The following is a 19,838-nucleotide window of genomic DNA, read 5'->3' on the forward strand; positions in this document are numbered from 1 at the left end:
GACCCGGGCTACCCCGGACCGGCAGGGCGCTCCATGCGCCGGCAGCTCGCGGACCTCGGGAGGCGGGACTTCCGGTCGGCCGCGAGCGGATTGGCCGGCCGGCCAAGAGCTTCCGGGTCGCCGCGGGCAGCGCGGAGGCACCCTTTCATTTGAACTTGTTTCTATTTTGTCACCTCCTTCAGTGATCAGACCCGGGACGGCCCGCACCCCCTTCCTATGCCACTGGAAGCGCTAATACTTTTTAAAACAATGTAAATGAATAGCGTGGCTTTATCCTGACAAGGATTCACACTCATACTGTTTGAACTGGAATGAGGAGGAGCAGGAGTCTGCGATGAAGACAACCAGAAGAAATTCGAGTTTTCGGATGCCCTGAGGAACATCTCGAAATCTCTACTCGGTTCAACCCTGCTCTGAGAGGGACCTAAGTAAGGCCGTCTCATTTTTGTTTCCCATTCCTTGTTCAGCAGGTTGCCTGTCGAATAGGGATCCATTGAGAAGCAAAGGCCAGATTTTCATCCTCCTCTGGGGAATTTAGAATCTGACAAACACCGAGTGGGTAATTTTGATTCTGTACAAAAATGCAAACCTTTGATTTACGCATTCATAATTTATTAAGATGTTGATTTATTATTTATTGATCTACGCCTCCTAACCTATTTGCATCCTCCTCGCCTTACGTCCTTGTGTATTATATACCATTCACCGTGAAAACTTTCGTTGAAAATGTTCCCACGTGTATATATATATATATATATATATATATATATATATATATATATATATATATATATATATATATATATATATTCCATCTCAGCTCCTGTGTGCCTAGAAGCAATTAAGGTTTGCAGCGTGCGCAATACAAGCAAGATAATCATAAGGATGTGTTCTTCTTCTCCAAGTTACTCCACCATGAATGGATGTTCCCATTTCTGCAGACAGATGCTGTCTGTTCTGAAATCCCTGTTTGCCTATAGTCTCGTTTCCGGCACAGAATTATTACACCTAAGCAGTCCTGTATTTATTATTTTTGACTGAAGGAATCCAGGACCCCGTCTGAGATCACGCAGCGAGATGCGTTTCGCACATGTTCCCCACTCGCCGAGCGCTTCAATCGGAATATCTCAGCACGCTCCTGGGAGCGAGGCTGACGCGCTGAATATTAGATGGGCTGCCTGCCTTTAATGATTTATTGATGAAAGGAGTACCACAGATCTGCGCTGACCATGGCATGAGACAAAGCTGGGGATGTGTCCAGTGGCAGTGTGAAGAGGGGGGCAGACGGGGGGGACTGTGGCGGGCTGGTGCAACGTCACGCTTTAATTCGACGAACGAGGTGGCTTTTGTATAGTCCCTCAAAAAACGTGTTAATTTCGGAGTAGTCACTCTGATTGTAATACTCAGTGACTAATCTTGAGGTAATTGATTTCGAGATCTTATTATTTTCAAAAACTAAAATGTTAGTTTTTTCATTTCCTGGTGTAATTTATTTTTTTCCACGGTGAAAGACCCCCCCCCCCCCCCTTCCTTAACATAAGCTATTTTCTCGCCAATTCCTCTAAACCCTTTACTTTTCTCTCACTATAAGACTAGACTTGCTTTGCTCTTATACACCTACTTATCTGTATCTTGTCCATTTCCCACCCTGTTTTTAGGTCTCGCCTGAGCCAATGCGCTTGCGCATTGCTCCGGCGAGATTATAGTAAGCGGAAAAGAAAAGTCTACCAAAACGGCTGCGGATCACATACAGTTCATGTGATCTAGAAGGTTCATAGAAGGTTCCAGAGCCAAAGAAGGTTGTCGACCCGAAGTGCGTCGTTCCGAAAAAGGCCATACAGCCAAAGAGCGTCGAGCCAAAAAAGACTGTCGACCCCAAGAAGGCCGCACAGCCAAAAATTGTCGACCCAAGAGCGGTTGTCGAGCCAAACAAAGGCACACAACCAAAGGGCGCCGAACCAAAAAAGGTCACCGACCCGAACAAGCCTACTGTTCCAAAATCCGTCGACCCCGCAAAGGGCGCCGTACCAAAACCCGCACCGAGGCCGGAAAAACATGTCGACCCGAAGACACCGGCTCTAAAAACACCAGTCGATCCAAAATATACCATTAACTCGGAAAAGGACACTCCTCCAAAGAAACCTACAGAGCACAAGAAACGCGTCAAACCGAAAGTTTTGGTCGACCCAAAAAAAGGCCTGAGCCGAAAAAATCCGTTACCAAGCCAAAAGTCGTCGAAAAACCAAAGTCTAACACTCAACCCTGGACTGTAGAGGAAGAATTCTTCTACCCAGATCCCTCTGACGACCAGGCAAAAATATACTTTAATCCAGAGACTGGTAAAGTTACCATCCTGCATAGAAAAAAGAGGCCTTTGGACTTTGAACCTCAGTCCCCTATTCCATTAAAGAAAAAGGACTTTGAGACTTCTCCCTCTAGACCCTTCATTCCTTTTCAGCCTTTCATGCCTACTACACCTTTTATTCCCTACTCTCCTTATCCTCCTTCTCGACACGGGGACAATGAAGGTAACACGGGGGATGAGCCAAGAGCCTCAATGATTTCCCACAAGAGGAACCATGGGAGGAGCCAACAGACCCTTACAACACCCATCCCATCCCTGATATACCCTCTTATCCTACTAAGCCGTCACATACTGATGACACCATAGTCTTTAATTAACTCCTAGACCGGGCAGCACAATTCCACAATGTAGATATGCATAACGACCCTGTTGAGGAAGACTTCTTGTTTGACACCTTGCCTACATCAGAAAAATGTGTCAAACACTTCCCATGTTAAAGGGAGTTCTGAAACATGCACCTGACATATTTAAGGATATAGCCAAGGCACGGGTAATCAACCCCAGAATAGAAAAAAAAGTATAGCGAAGCTCCTACAGACCCGACTTAAATCAGGGGGCAGTTACCACTAGACTCCCTGGTAGTAGCCTACACACGGAAAAGAGCCAACTCCCAAACCACTGGGGAAGCACCTCCCCCTGACAAGGAGTCAAAAATACTAGTGGCATCAGGCAAAAGGGTAGCAGCACAAGCCTCCAACTCATGTGCCTTGTCATAGCGAGCCAGTAGGGCTCGTTATGACAAGGCACATTAAGATCAGCTAGAATGCCTAATCGAACACTTACCTGAGCCTTTCAAAGCACAAGCCCTGGATCTTATACAAGAGGGAAAATTCATAGCAAACGCCTCCATCAAATGCGCGCTTGACGCAGCAGATACTGCAGCTAGGTCAATCAACACTAGCGTCCTACTACGCAGACATGCATGGCTGCGTATTTCTGGTTTTAAAAATGAGGTGCAGTCCACCATTCTTAACCAGCCTGTTAATCAGGATTTTCTATTTGGCCCTGCTGTCGACACCATTTTAGATAAAATGAAAAAGGACACAGAGACCGCAAAATCAATGGGGGCATTGCAATTTCAGCAACATAGAGGCTCCTTTCGTCGCTCCTCATACAGAGCAACTACACGAGGAAATACCTCACAAACATCTGCCTCATACAAACGTAACACACAAGGTTCCTTCAACAAGAACACAAACAGAAGAGGTTACAGGGGAAATAACAATAAGGAAAGAGGACGTGGAGGCAATAACACCAGAGCCCCAACGGCCACAAAACAGTGACTTCAATACGCTTCCTCCAGACCACCTAACAGCGGTCGGAGGCAGACTCCAACAGTTCCTGCCTGTCTGGAACGCAATTACCACAGACAGGTGGGTGAGAGAAATTATCCGGTCTGGCTATTGCCTAGAACTGACTTCCACACCACCAAACATACCCCCCAGACATCGTCCAATGTCCAGGGAACACATCACCCTGCTACAACAAGAGGTGAACTGCATGCTAGAAAAGGGGGCCATAGAGCAAGTCACTTTCCAACAGCAAGGGACAGGAGTGTACTCCTATACTTCCTTATTCCCAAAAAGGATGGTTCCCTCAGACCAATATTGGACCTCAGACCCCTAAATCAATACATACTATCGGAGCACTTACATATGATCACTCTACAACAAGTGCACCCGTTGCCACAACAAGGAGATTTCCTAGGAACACTAGACCTCAAAGATGCGTATTTTCACATACCCATCCATCGAGCCACCAGAAAATACCTCAGGTTCACAATAGATGGTCAACACTACCAATTCAAGGTTTTGCCCTTCGGGGTTACCACGGCTCCAAGAGTGTTTACAAAATGCTTAGCGACAGTAGCAGCACATCTCAGAAGGCAACATGTCCATGTGTACCCTTATCTGGACGATTGGCTGATTCAAGCAAAATCGTACCAACAGTGTGCAGCACACATGTCTCAAACAATCCAGTTGCTACACAGCCTAGGCTTTTCAGTCAACTACGCAAAATCACATCTGCAACCGTCCCACAAGCAGCAATACCTGGGAGCCACTATAGACACCTCAGTGGCAAAGGCATATCCAAACTCAGCAAGGATAGCCAGTATGCAGACACTCATTCGCAAATTCCTGCCAAAACCCTCTCTGCCAGCTCAAGTCTTCATGCAGCTCATAGGCATGATGGCCTCCTGCATATTCATTGTCCCCCATGCCAAACTTCAAATGCGCCCATTGCAGGAATGCCTAGCACGGCAATGGAACAAGGCTCAAGGACAACTAAAAGACCTAGTGTTGGTAGACAGTCGCACTCCCAACTCTCTGCAGTGGTGGAACCCACAAAACCTTTCCAAGGGGCGACTGTTCCAAGAGCCGGTTCCACAACTAGTACTAACAGCGGACGCATCACTGACAGGCTGGGGAGCCCATCTCCTTCAATACACAGTACAAGGGCTCTGGACAAACAAACAGAAGAAGCTGCATATCAACCAACTGGAACTGCTAGCAATATTCCTAGCCCTAAAAGTATTTCAGAAATACTTGTACAGCAAGACGGTGTTGATCCGGACGGACAACATGACAGCAATGTACTATATCCAGAAACAGGGAGGAAAGCACTCTCCACAGCTCTCCCATCTGGCACAAAGCATATGAAAGTGGGCGATTCCAAAAAACATTTTTCTCCTAGCAGAACACCTTCCAGGCAAGGACAATCAAGTTGCCGACCTGCTCAGCAGGCACAGCCAACAACTACACGAATGGGAGATTCACCCCCAGGTTCTCTAGCCATTCTTCGAGGAGTGGGGTCACCCAGAGATAGACCTGTTCGCCACAAAAGAAAACTCGAAATGCCAAAACTTTGCCGCCAGGTTCCCACATCCATTGTCACAGGGCAATGCGATATGGATGAACTGGTCAGGCAGATTTGCGTACGCTTTTCCCCCAGCACCGCTGATCCTGCTGGTGGCATGCAAACTGTGGCAACACTCCCTCACATTAATCCTAGTTGCTTCCACATGGGCGAGACAACGTTCCTGGAACTCTCAGTAGTTCCTCATCAAAGACTGTGCCTTGCACCTCATCTTCTAACTCAGAACCATGGAGAAATCAGACACCCAGATCCCAATCAAATGAACCTAGCGATCTGGCTCCTGAGGTCTTAGAGTTTGTATACCTTAACTTGCCCCCAGATTGCATGAACATCATTAGGGAGGCATGAAGACCAACCACACGAGCGTGCTATGCAGCTAATTGGAAGAGATTTGTTGTTCACTGCAACAATAACCAAATCAACCCCTTAGACGCTTCAATACAAAACATTATATGTTACCTGCTACATCTACAAAGATGTAACTTAGCATACTCTTCAATACGACTACACCTTGCTGCTATATAGGAGCATACCTTCCTAACAGGCAACACCTTTCACTGTTTAGAGTACCAGCAATCAAAGCCTTCATGGAGGGTTTAAAGAGGGTGATTCCTCCTAGGCACCCCCTTCCCCAGTCTGGAATCTAAATATAGTGCTTACCAGACTCATGGGCCCTCCTTTCGAACCTTTACATTCATGAGAACTAAATCCTTTAGGAAAACAAAACAACTGTTTGTTGCTTTTGCACCACAACACAAAGGGAATCCAATTTCAAAATCAGGAATAGCCAGATGGATAGTTAAATGCATTCAAATATGCTATCAAAAGGCAAAACGCATTTTAACGGTCCCCCCAAGAGCACACTCCACAAGGAAAAAAGGGGCATCCATGGCTTTTCTAGGAAATATTCATCTTGAGGATATCTGTAAGGCAGCCACATGGACCACCATACACACTTTCACAAAACACTACTGTGTAGACGTGCAAGCAAAACAGCAAGCTGCCGTAGGCCAGGCTGTCCTCAAAACTCTTTTTCAAACTGCTGCAGCTGGCACAGGTAGCCACCTCAAGAGGAGATACTGCTATACACAAGATTTGAATTAAGCAGCCCACATGCTTCGAACGGAATATGCTACTTACCAGTATGCATCTGTTCTTGGCATGTAGGGCTGCTGACATTCATATTTTAAAATTAATCCGAGCTAAGTTAGCAAATGCTATGCTTTATAAATGCAAGCTCTCAAAATACCAAATGCCACATTAATTAAGTTCCTCAAGGTTACACTTTCCTTTGATTATCGTGCGTAACCCTGTATTTCCCAGCGCCCAATAAATCTAGAGTGTAAATGAAAACTCTTAGTTTGAAGCTGTTTGCAACTCATGGTAGCGAACTAGTAAGTACTAATTATCCACAAATGTTCCAGATAAAATTCGGCCAGTACATGACTTTCATGACTCCTATCACAGCACAGAGTCACTGCCTCTATCTAATGTCACAAATCCTTCCGTTCTTTAAAATCTTCTGGCAAAGTATCGGGAAAACTGGTAATTCTGTCTACTCAGCTGTGTGCTGCAAGCCCTCCTTGCAATTGTCAAAGCAAAGGATGCCAATTGCTTTACACCAGTAAGTTTATTCCATTATTCCAATGCTTTCGCCGATATGATGCGTTTCGGCTGCTGCTTTCACACCCTCTCCCCGCTCCGCCCCCTCCCCTGCCCGCCCTGTCGCATTTCTCCCCCCCCCCCCCTTATCTGCCTTCCCTCCGTCTTGTTTTTTTAACCCTTTCCATGTTTTGGTTTTCCGGACTAGAGTAAGTGCTGCAAAATACGTTAGTGAACCGGTAAGATCCTGCTGTGTGTGTGTGTGTGTGTGTGTATATATATATGTGTGTGTATATATATATATATATATATATATATATATATATATATATTTACACCACTAAAAGAACGAAAAATACATACATTTTAAAATTAATCCGAGCGAAGTTAGCAAATGCTATGCTTTATAAATGCAAGTACTGCAGGATTCTTTCTCCCCTCCAGGCGATGTCCAAGTTCAACACAAAGTCATTTATTTAGTTTATTATCCTTGTTTTATACTTTTGGAGAGTCAGAAGTCCCTTATAGCGATGCATGGGAGTGTGTAGAAAGAATAGCTAAAGCTCTCAAGATACTAAATGCCACATTAATTAAGTTCCTCAAGGTTACACTTTCCTTCGATTATCGTGCGTAACCCTGTATTTCCCAGCGCCCAATAAATCTAGAGTGTAAATTAAAACTCTTAGTTTGAAGCTGTTTGCAACTCATGGTACCGAACTAGTAAGTACTAATTATCCACAAATTTTCCACATAAAATTCGGGCAGTACATGACTTTCATGACTCCTATCACAGCACAGAGCCACTGCCTCTATCTAATGTCACAAATCCTTCCGCTCTTTAAAATCTTCAAGCAAAGTATGGTAAAAAATGGTAATTTTTTCTACTCGGCTGTGTGCTGCAAGACCTCCTCCCAATTGGTCTAATTACCACCGCTCGCTTCACCAGCAGTCTCGAGTGCCTTCCGACGCTCCGGCCGCAGGCAGCCTGCGGTGGCATCAATAACAGCTGGGGGTGGGGGGCCTCCGCGATGTATATTCATACAATCCTTACAAAAGCGTCAGCCGCCATGGTGCACCTGAAGGAAGGGACGTGTCAGATAAGATGCCAACAACTCGTTAATATATTCCATCCACGACCTGTCCATGGGTAAAATAGGCTCTGTCAAAGCACAGGATACCAATTGCTTTACACCAGTAAGTTTATTCCAATGCCTTCGCCGATGCGTTTCGGCCGAGGCACCAGCCTTTTTCACATAAACTGGGCGCCATACTGAGCTCACCTTATATAGTGTTAAGCAGATCACGTGATGCATGGACATGAACGAAAATTGTAAATGCAGCTGTCCTTTAAAATTATGTCAGTATCAGCTTATTAACATTATCCATGCAGACCCTGCAAAAGTGAAACTACCACAGCTACTGCATCTAATAAATGCAATAATACTAGTGACAGCACATTTCGATGTTTAGACTCTGAAGACCTCTGGTTAAATACCAACGAAAAGTGTTGGACTATATATATATATATATATATATATAGACTTTTACACTAAAAGTTAATTATAACATTGTTTATGAATTGTGTAAATTGGTGTATTCTTTATTTTTTATTTTTATATATATATATATATATATATATAAAAATAAAGAATACACCAATTTACACAATTCATAAACAATGTTATAATTAACTTTTATATTTTTAAATATTATATATATATATTGTTAAATAATGTTTATATTAAATATAATACAGTTATGCAATGTGTTTGCACTGAAGTAATGTATCTACTATTGCACAGACTGGAGTGGGAATAGTACATTTTACACCTCCAAAATTCAATGCTTTCCCTACTGTTGCACAGAGTGGAGTGGAAATAGAAAATCTTACCCCTCTGAGTCCAATCTTTGCTTACTGTTGCAAACACTGGAGTAGAAATAGTAAATGTAACCCCTCTGAAGTTCAATTCTTTCTATACTATTGCACAGACTAGTGTGAGAATAGTACATTTAACTCCTCTGGAGTCCAACGCTTTCTATACTATTGCACAGACTAGTGTGAGAATAGTACATTTAACCCCTCTGAAGTCCAACACTTCTCCTACTGTTGCACAAACCTGAATGGGAATGTCAAATGTAAGCCCTCTGAAGTATAAAACTTTCTCTACTGTTGCACAGACTAGAGTGGAAATACTAAATGTATCTCCTCCGAAGTGCAATACTTTTCCTACTGTTGCACCATTTGGAGTGGTAATAATACATCTAAGTCACGTAAATACAAAACATGTTGCATTACAAATGCTATAGGTGTCACAATTGCGAAAGTTATAACTATTGGCATTGTAAATGACAAAGCTATTAATTTAGCTATTTTAAAAAACAAAACATAAATTAAAAAAATGTCATTTATAAGCCCAATAGCTCAAACTTTCCTAATGCGAGACCTATTGCATTTCCAATGCTTGTTAATACTTCCAGCAAATTGAATTCATAAGATTGGTCGGGGTAAATTCTGGCTAAAGGTCAGCATTACTCTACCACGTATTCCATCTGCGCACCACTGTTCATATTCAAGCATAGTTTAATGGAAGCTTGATCTCTTTCTACCCTCAGTAATGATTTCCATCTTGACCACTAATTGATTAAGCAGTGGTCAATAAGTAAAGCCTTTGCATCACGTGTTGAAGCTTTCTTTTTTCCTATACTACTGCTATGCGCTCATCTTTGTTTTACTTTTTAACCATGCACCACCTTATCATACACCCATGCCAATTTTCCACTTCACCGTGTTAGATGGAAACAACTTGCTTTGGGCTGTTAGCCTATTTTGACTCACCTGGTTTTCAATGCACGTTATGTTTGATACTCATGAATCCATTTTGAAATAAGTATTTATGAAATGTTAACCTTCATCTTCAGGTGAGCAGTTGTAATGATTACACTTTTGTATTTCATCTTATATTTTAGGAACTCCAACAGCAAAAATGACAGAAGGAACAGAAAATTTAAAGAAGCAGAGCGACTTTTTAGCAAGTCATCTGTTACCTCTGCGGCAGTGAGTAAAAACAAAAATCATTTTGAATTTTTTTATGAGTTTATGACTGATTCAGTCCCCTGTTTTGCATGTGAAGGAATTCCCTTACCTATTTTCAAACTGCAAAAGGAAAATCGTCATTAGTCTGTTTAATTTATAATCTTTGAAAAGGTTTAACTATTACAGGGGTGTGGAATATAATAAAATATCTACTTGTCTGTGGGGAAGGTTGCTTCATAGATCTACTTGTCCTGTAACAAAATTCATATGTCCCTTTGGTGTACTGCATTGCAGCAACGAATTATGGCAGCAATCTCATTATATAAGAGCTCTGATATAGCCTCTCTGATTATGCCAGGGCTCTCGTTGTGCACTGGTAACAAGAAGCGGGTGGCTGGACTTTAGTTTTGTTAGTGCTTCAGAATAGTGTGAAAGAATGAATTGACTATAGCAAGTGCAAGTTAAGGGTATAGTTCTCCATCTTAAGTACAAGCTAAGGGTACAACTCCCCATTTTTCCACTTGGTAAAACTTTCCACAAAATTAGAGTGATGATCATTAACAACACACCTGTACATCATGTTTAGAATGATGCAGTTAAAATATATGGTTTTATCATTCTCTTGAAAACCATCACACAGTGATATTTGGAGTCCTTTGTGGCGATAATGTAATTTACACCTTGATTAATATGTGGCTTTGTTGCCATTGAGGGCATAGCTAGTGTAAGATATGCCCTTTTCAACATGTGCCAGATTCAAGCCCTCCTCTAATTCTACAGAGATGTACACACTAGACGGAAACAATCCATGGGTAGAGCTGTGTTTATTATTACATTGTAATGGCTTAGTCTTTCATTCCCATAGCAATTTCCTTGGAAAGTTGAGTCAGACAACCACTGTGATCCCTCAGTATGCAAGTTGTATTATTACTGGATTGCTCTTCGTTATTCTGATAACATGCATCCATTTAACCCCTTCGATGCTGGTGACAAAGCCAGCTCGTCATGGGCGTTAACTGCGCAGCGCGCATGACGAGCTGGCTTTGTCAAGTAACCCGCGATTTTCAAATTTCAGCGCGCATGCGGTTAAAAGTATTGGTAATGAGCTAGAGGGAGGACAAGAATGCAGGGACTGATGATAGAGGACTCAATTATGTGTTAACAGCATAATGTACCATAGGCCTAATAAATAAGATGACATATTTTTCATATTCTTGCATTCTTACCAAAGGCTTGCGTCCTTAACTTTATATTTTGATTGGATTTGCAGTCAGTGAGGCTACTACAATGGAACAATTGTTCTAAATAATGATACTAGACCTACAACATAGATTTTGTTTTTTGACTTGAATTCACGTTGCAATCAAGTCAATCAATACTCTTTATTTTGGCCATTTGCCATAAAAGAGACATATATATAAAAACATGTTTAAAAGTACATAATCATGTGGCTATATACATAATAGTTAGCATAAAAATGACCTCCAACCCATGATTAAATACAATACAAATAGGCAAATAAAATCGGTAAACCATTGTCCCACATTAAATGTGTACAAAAGTTTCAAATCATGATTTAAGTTGCCACCTAATTTTGTTTTCTCTTTTGTTGTATTCAGGCTGTCAGTTCATTGGCCGGCGTTCAGGATCAGTTGATTGAAAAGAGTAAGTTTGGCATTCTTGCTCACAAAGCAAAACATCCAATTTTCATGTAATCTGTGCTTGACAGAATGTGTTTCTCGTTGGAACACTAAAATAGGGTATTTTGTCTCTGTCTGTGTTTAACCATAGCTATCTGTTCTACATTTGAGAGCTTCTGTTCACCCAACATTTAACAGGTCGCATACATTTTTTACAGTCCTTTGAAAGTATAATAGAAGTACATTTTCTATTGTGTATGTGCTACAACTTTATGTGGTAGGTTTTGTTCAAATGTTGCGCATGAAATCCTTTTTAAATGAAGTTTGAAAAGATATGTTTTTTTTTACATTGGTTTCATTGCCGATTTTAGCCTACAAGATACCGTAAAAAGTCTAGTTGTTGAAGATTTATTGTCATCATACCAAGAACTTACAGTGGGCTTAAAGCCCACCCATTGCTAATCCTTAGTTGGCTTTATTGTTACTGTCATTTACTTCCTTCTAATTCAATCTCTTGACTTGTCTAGTTTGTTTGTCCCTCCCCTGGAGCATAACCTCTGTTATGAATATATTTTCCAACTGTCTCTCTCCTATGCTCCCTCGCTCCATGTTGGTCTCTATTTCCTATTTGCTTCCCTCCCCTGTGCTCTGTGTGGCTATTGCCGTGTGCTTCTACCCCAGTAATCCTCCAAAGCTCAATTTTGCTATCCTCCTCCATGTTGCTGTCTCATTCTCTGGTTTAATTTTTTTATCTGTCCACACTGTCTGCTGTCCACCCCCTCCACCTTCTCTTCCATTGCCACCACCCACTCCCATGGTTCTTTTTTAAAATGTATATATTTTTTAAAGGGCCAGGCAGCATCTTGCTGCCTGCTCTCCACAAACGCACTTTAGCGCACCTAAAATGTATTTACACTTTTTTTTTTCAATCTTCCATCCTAGATCAGTCAATAAAATGTAAAACAATGTGGGGTCCACATCATCAGTAGACATGTGCATGCATGGTGACATATACTTGCACCTACAAAATGATGCAGCCGCCAACAGCAGCTAAACAGCATTGACACAAGCATTGCACTTTTGATCAATCCTTTTCAGGATCTCCAAAAAGTGTTCGCAAAGTCAGTAGGCCCCCGAGGTGAGACCTATTGACTTTGACAATGCTTGTTTGTGTTGTTGCTGTGTGGGCTCTGGCGCTAAAGCAGCTAAAAAAATCATTATAGTTCTGAAATCCTCTTTAGAATCCTGACCGGTAACCAAAAATATCAAACTTGTATGGAATATAAACTTGCGCACTGAGTTCTTTCGGTATGGGACAGGTTCGGCATTCCCTCCTTTCATTATTGCCCGGTGAGACAGAACCTTCAGAAGCTTCCCCTCTGGAAGATGGAATACTGGACGGACACCTGCCTGACAAAACGATCTATAAAAAGCTGATCAATCATAGGACTGACTCTCTGAGGCGCTTAGAGATAGGTGGTCACAAGACGGCATAGAGCTAGATGAGGAAGATTGGCAGACAGCTGTGTCCTCTCCTAGAGAAGTTGCAATCCCAGTTCGCCTCCGACTGGTTCAACTCAAGATTTTACATAGGATTTACCTTACGGGACCCATATTGGTACATATGGGACTTTCATGCTCGGGGCTGTGCAAAAGGCGATGTGGTATAGTTGGTACCTTTATGCATATTATCTGGGAGTGTGAGCACGTCACCACATACTGGTGCAGCATACATAACACTATACGTGAAGTACTTGGAATTTTCCTGTCTACGGAGGCAAGGAGATGTTTACTCAACATATGGGAACCTACTGACTTAAGCAATTCGCAGGCGCAAGGGGTCGTTATATGATCGCCAAGCGGAATAACCCCCAATTGTGGGGAGCGGAGCAGCCCCTCTCCCTGGAAGGGTGGGAAAACAATTTGGATTGGTTTATGTTTAGGGAGAAAACTACATATATTGCGAGGGGAGGCCCTCGGAAATGGTCATTGATTTGGGGGCCTTGGAACCGCTACCGAGGAGAAATGTGATGATTCTGATGATTCCCCCTTTCCGTGAAGTTCCGATATAATTTCGAGTTTTGTTTATCCTGTGACCCCTCGATGTATGCTTGGCTGCCGTAATTGACCCTCTGTAATGTACATTTTTTGCTGATGTTTGTTTCAATAAAAAGAAATATAAATATATATAATATATATATATATATATATATATATATATATATATGCAAGCTCCAAAGTGTGTCCATCAGTTTGGCTTCGCACTCGACCAACAGCAGCAGAGAGTAGGACTCTCTTTCCGGTACAGGCGGTTGCCGCTTGGATCACTCCGTGCAGGTGTGCCTGACGCGTTTCGAAAGCTCCTCAGCTTTCTCTTCAGAGGCTTTCACGGAGATTCACGCTCCCAATTTCAACAATGCACGCCCTCCAATAGGATGACGATGTTGGCTGAGCATTGTGGGAGCGGTAGTTCTTATGGATGCGGATATTGACTCAGGCAGGGGGTTCCGTCTTAAATCCCTGCTGTTACCCCACATGTTCGATGAGGTGTCTCCTCTTCGAGTGGTCCCCTTCTTTCGGGGAGGTGCAAAGCCCCGCGGCAGGACGGCCGCGTTATATGCAAGCTCCAAAGTGTGTCCATCAGTTTGGCTTCGCACTCGACCAACAGCAGCAGAGAGTAGGACTCTCTTTCCGGTACAGGCGGTTGCCGCTTGGATCACTCCGTGCAGGTGTGCCTGACGCGTTTCGAAAGCTCCTCAGCTTTCTCTTCAGAGGCTTTCACGGAGATTCACGCTCCCAATTTCAACAATGCACGCCCTCCAATAGGATGACGATGTTGGCTGAGCATTGTGGGAGCGGTAGTTCTTATGGATGCGGATATTGACTCAGGCAGGGGGTTCCGTCTTAAATCCCTGCTGTTACCCCACATGTTCGATGAGGTGTCTCCTCTTCGAGTGGTCCCCTTCTTTCGGGGAGGTGCAAAGCCCCGCGGCAGGACGGCCGCGTTATATGCAAGCTCCAAAGTGTGTCCATCAGTTTGGCTTCGCACTCGACCAACAGCAGCAGAGAGTAGGACTCTCTTTCCGGTACAGGCGGTTGCCGCTTGGATCACTCCGTGCAGGTGTGCCTGACGCGTTTCGAAAGCTCCTCAGCTTTCTCTTCAGAGGCTTTCACGGAGATTCACGCTCCCAATTTCAACAATGCACGCCCTCCAATAGGATGACGATGTTGGCTGAGCATTGTGGGAGCGGTAGTTCTTATGGATGCGGATATTGACTCAGGCAGGGGGTTCCGTCTTAAATCCCTGCTGTTACCCCACATGTTCGATGAGGTGTCTCCTCTTCGAGTGGTCCCCTTCTTTCGGGGAGGTGCAAAGCCCCGCGGCAGGACGGCCGCGTTATATGCAAGCTCCAAAGTGTGTCCATCAGTTTGGCTTCGCACTCGACCAACAGCAGCAGAGAGTAGGACTCTCTTTCCGGTACAGGCGGTTGCCGCTTGGATCACTCCGTGCAGGTGTGCCTGACGCGTTTCGAAAGCTCCTCAGCTTTCTCTTCAGAGGCTTTCACGGAGATTCACGCTCCCAATTTCAACAATGCACGCCCTCCAATAGGATGACGATGTTGGCTGAGCATTGTGGGAGCGGTAGTTCTTATGGATGCGGATATTGACTCAGGCAGGGGGTTCCGTCTTAAATCCCTGCTGTTACCCCACATGTTCGATGAGGTGTCTCCTCTTCGAGTGGTCCCCTTCTTTCGGGGAGGTGCAAAGCCCCGCGGCAGGACGGCCGCGTTATATGCAAGCTCCAAAGTGTGTCCATCAGTTTGGCTTCGCACTCGACCAACAGCAGCAGAGAGTAGGACTCTCTTTCCGGTACAGGCGGTTGCCGCTTGGATCACTCCGTGCAGGTGTGCCTGACGCGTTTCGAAAGCTCCTCAGCTTTCTCTTCAGAGGCTTTCACGGAGATTCACGCTCCCAATTTCAACAATGCACGCCCTCCAATAGGATGACGATGTTGGCTGAGCATTGTGGGAGCGGTAGTTCTTATGGATGCGGATATTGACTCAGGCAGGGGGTTCCGTCTTAAATCCCTGCTGTTACCCCACATGTTCGATGAGGTGTCTCCTCTTCGAGTGGTCCCCTTCTTTCGGGGAGGTGCAAAGCCCCGCGGCAGGACGGCCGCGTTATATGCAAGCTCCAAAGTGTGTCCATCAGTTTGGCTTCGCACTCGACCAACAGCAGCAGAGAGTAGGACTCTCTTTCCGGTACAGGCGGTTGCCGCTTGGATCACTCCGTGCAGGTGTGCCTGACGCGTTTCGAAAGCTCCTCAGCTTTCTCTTCAGAGGCTTTCACGGAGATTCACGCTCCCAATTTCAACAATGCACGCCCTCCAATAGGATGACGATGTTGGCTGAGCATTGTGGGAGCGGTAGTTCTTATGGATGCGGATATTGACTCAGGCAGGGGGTTCCGTCTTAAATCCCTGCTGTTACCCCACATGTTCGATGAGGTGTCTCCTCTTCGAGTGGTCCCCTTCTTTCGGGGAGGTGCAAAGCCCCGCGGCAGGACGGCCGCGTTATATGCAAGCTCCAAAGTGTGTCCATCAGTTTGGCTTCGCACTCGACCAACAGCAGCAGAGAGTAGGACTCTCTTTCCGGTACAGGCGGTTGCCGCTTGGATCACTCCGTGCAGGTGTGCCTGACGCGTTTCGAAAGCTCCTCAGCTTTCTCTTCAGAGGCTTTCACGGAGATTCACGCTCCCAATTTCAACAATGCACGCCCTCCAATAGGATGACGATGTTGGCTGAGCATTGTGGGAGCGGTAGTTCTTATGGATGCGGATATTGACTCAGGCAGGGGGTTCCGTCTTAAATCCCTGCTGTTACCCCACATGTTCGATGAGGTGTCTCCTCTTCGAGTGGTCCCCTTCTTTCGGGGAGGTGCAAAGCCCCGCGGCAGGACGGCCGCGTTATATGCAAGCTCCAAAGTGTGTCCATCAGTTTGGCTTCGCACTCGACCAACAGCAGCAGAGAGTAGGACTCTCTTTCCGGTACAGGCGGTTGCCGCTTGGATCACTCCGTGCAGGTGTGCCTGACGCGTTTCGAAAGCTCCTCAGCTTTCTCTTCAGAGGCTTTCACGGAGATTCACGCTCCCAATTTCAACAATGCACGCCCTCCAATAGGATGACGATGTTGGCTGAGCATTGTGGGAGCGGTAGTTCTTATGGATGCGGATATTGACTCAGGCAGGGGGTTCCGTCTTAAATCCCTGCTGTTACCCCACATGTTCGATGAGGTGTCTCCTCTTCGAGTGGTCCCCTTCTTTCGGGGAGGTGCAAAGCCCCGCGGCAGGACGGCCGCGTTATATGCAAGCTCCAAAGTGTGTCCATCAGTTTGGCTTCGCACTCGACCAACAGCAGCAGAGAGTAGGACTCTCTTTCCGGTACAGGCGGTTGCCGCTTGGATCACTCCGTGCAGGTGTGCCTGACGCGTTTCGAAAGCTCCTCAGCTTTCTCTTCAGAGGCTTTCACGGAGATTCACGCTCCCAATTTCAACAATGCACGCCCTCCAATAGGATGACGATGTTGGCTGAGCATTGTGGGAGCGGTAGTTCTTATGGATGCGGATATTGACTCAGGCAGGGGGTTCCGTCTTAAATCCCTGCTGTTACCCCACATGTTCGATGAGGTGTCTCCTCTTCGAGTGGTCCCCTTCTATCGGGGAGGTGCAAAGCCCCGCGGCAGGACGGCCGCGTTATATGCAAGCTCCAAAGTGTGTCCATCAGTTTGGCTTCGCACTCGACCAACAGCAGCAGAGAGTAGGACTCTCTTTCCGGTACAGGCGGTTGCCGCTTGGATCACTCCGTGCAGGTGTGCCTGACGCGTTACGAAAGCTCCTCAGCTTTCTCTTCAGAGGCTTTCACGGAGATTCACGCTCCCAATTTCAACAATGCACGCCCTCCAATAGGATGACGATGTTGGCTGAGCATTGTGGGAGCGGTAGTTCTTATGGATGCGGATATTGACTCAGGCAGGGGGTTCCGTCTTAAATCCCTGCTGTTACCCCACATGTTCGATGAGGTGTCTCCTCTTCGAGTGGTCCCCTTCTCTCTGCTGCTGTTGGTCGAGTGCGAAGCCAAACTGATGGACACACTTTGGAGCTTGCATATAACGCGGCCGTCCTGCCGCGGGGCTTTGCACCTCCCCGAAAGAAGGGGACCACTCGAAGAGGAGACACCTCATCGAACATGTGGGGTAACAGCAGGGATTTAAGACGGAACCCCCTGCCTGAGTCAATATCCGCATCCATAAGAACTACCGCTCCCACAATGCTCAGCCAACATCGTCATCCTATTGGAGGGCGTGCATTGTTGAAATTGGGAGCGTGAATCTCCGTGAAAGCCTCTGAAGAGAAAGCTGAGGAGCTTTCGAAACGCGTCAGGCACACCTGCACGGAGTGATCCAAGCGGCAACCGCCTGTACCGGAAAGAGAGTCCTACTCTCTGCTGCTGTTGGTCGAGTGCGAAGCCAAACTGATGGACACACTTTGGAGCTTGCATATAACGCGGCCGTCCTGCCGCGGGGCTTTGCACCTCCCCGAAAGAAGGGGACCACTCGAAGAGGAGACACCTCATCGAACATGTGGGGTAACAGCAGGGATTTAAGACGGAACCCCCTGCCTGAGTCAATATCCGCATCCATAAGAACTACCGCTCCCACAATGCTCAGCCAACATCGTCATCCTATTGGAGGGCGTGCATTGTTGAAATTGGGAGCGTGAATCTCCGTGAAAGCCTCTGAAGAGAAAGCTGAGGAGCTTTCGAAACGCGTCAGGCACACCTGCACGGAGTGATCCAAGCGGCAACCGCCTGTACCGGAAAGAGAGTCCTACTCTCTGCTGCTGTTGGTCGAGTGCGAAGCCAAACTGATGGACACACTTTGGAGCTTGCATATAACGCGGCCGTCCTGCCGCGGGGCTTTGCACCTCCCCGAAAGAAGGGGACCACTCGAAGAGGAGACACCTCATCGAACATGTGGGGTAACAGCAGGGATTTAAGACGGAACCCCCTGCCTGAGTCAATATCCGCATCCATAAGAACTACCGCTCCCACAATGCTCAGCCAACATCGTCATCCTATTGGAGGGCGTGCATTGTTGAAATTGGGAGCGTGAATCTCCGTGAAAGCCTCTGAAGAGAAAGCTGAGGAGCTTTCGAAACGCGTCAGGCACACCTGCACGGAGTGATCCAAGCGGCAACCGCCTGTACCGGAAAGAGAGTCCTACTCTCTGCTGCTGTTGGTCGAGTGCGAAGCCAAACTGATGGACACACTTTGGAGCTTGCATATAACGCGGCCGTCCTGCCGCGGGGCTTTGCACCTCCCCGAAAGAAGGGGACCACTCGAAGAGGAGACACCTCATCGAACATGTGGGGTAACAGCAGGGATTTAAGACGGAACCCCCTGCCTGAGTCAATATCCGCATCCATAAGAACTACCGCTCCCACAATGCTCAGCCAACATCGTCATCCTATTGGAGGGCGTGCATTGTTGAAATTGGGAGCGTGAATCTCCGTGAAAGCCTCTGAAGAGAAAGCTGAGGAGCTTTCGAAACGCGTCAGGCACACCTGCACGGAGTGATCCAAGCGGCAACCGCCTGTACCGGAAAGAGAGTCCTACTCTCTGCTGCTGTTGGTCGAGTGCGAAGCCAAACTGATGGACACACTTTGGAGCTTGCATATAACGCGGCCGTCCTGCCGCGGGGCTTTGCACCTCCCCGAAAGAAGGGGACCACTCGAAGAGGAGACACCTCATCGAACATGTGGGGTAACAGCAGGGATTTAAGACGGAACCCCCTGCCTGAGTCAATATCCGCATCCATAAGAACTACCGCTCCCACAATGCTCAGCCAACATCGTCATCCTATTGGAGGGCGTGCATTGTTGAAATTGGGAGCGTGAATCTCCGTGAAAGCCTCTGAAGAGAAAGCTGAGGAGCTTTCGAAACGCGTCAGGCACACCTGCACGGAGTGATCCAAGCGGCAACCGCCTGTACCGGAAAGAGAGTCCTACTCTCTGCTGCTGTTGGTCGAGTGCGAAGCCAAACTGATGGACACACTTTGGAGCTTGCATATAACGCGGCCGTCCTGCCGCGGGGCTTTGCACCTCCCCGAAAGAAGGGGACCACTCGAAGAGGAGACACCTCATCGAACATGTGGGGTAACAGCAGGGATTTAAGACGGAACCCCCTGCCTGAGTCAATATCCGCATCCATAAGAACTACCGCTCCCACAATGCTCAGCCAACATCGTCATCCTATTGGAGGGCGTG

At 46.1% G+C, this 19,838-nt stretch overlaps 1 protein-coding gene across 2 annotated transcripts in view; it reads left to right on the forward strand.

Moving 5' to 3' along the window:
- MEAF6 (MYST/Esa1 associated factor 6) overlaps positions 1-19,838 on the forward strand; it is a 154,081-nt gene that overhangs the window by 53,743 nt on the left and 80,500 nt on the right. For both annotated transcript variants that reach the window (XM_086956454.1, XM_086956455.1), the window contains exons 3-4: positions 9,812-9,899; positions 11,498-11,543. In XM_086956454.1, coding sequence (XP_086812580.1) covers positions 9,812-9,899; positions 11,498-11,543 — 134 coding nt within the window. The remainder of the gene's footprint in view (positions 1-9,811; positions 9,900-11,497; positions 11,544-19,838) is intronic.

The sequence above is a fragment of the Lissotriton vulgaris genome, chromosome 2_1, assembly GCF_964263255.1.
Source record: "Lissotriton vulgaris chromosome 2_1, aLisVul1.2, whole genome shotgun sequence".
Taxonomy (NCBI): Eukaryota; Metazoa; Chordata; class Amphibia; order Caudata; family Salamandridae; genus Lissotriton; species Lissotriton vulgaris.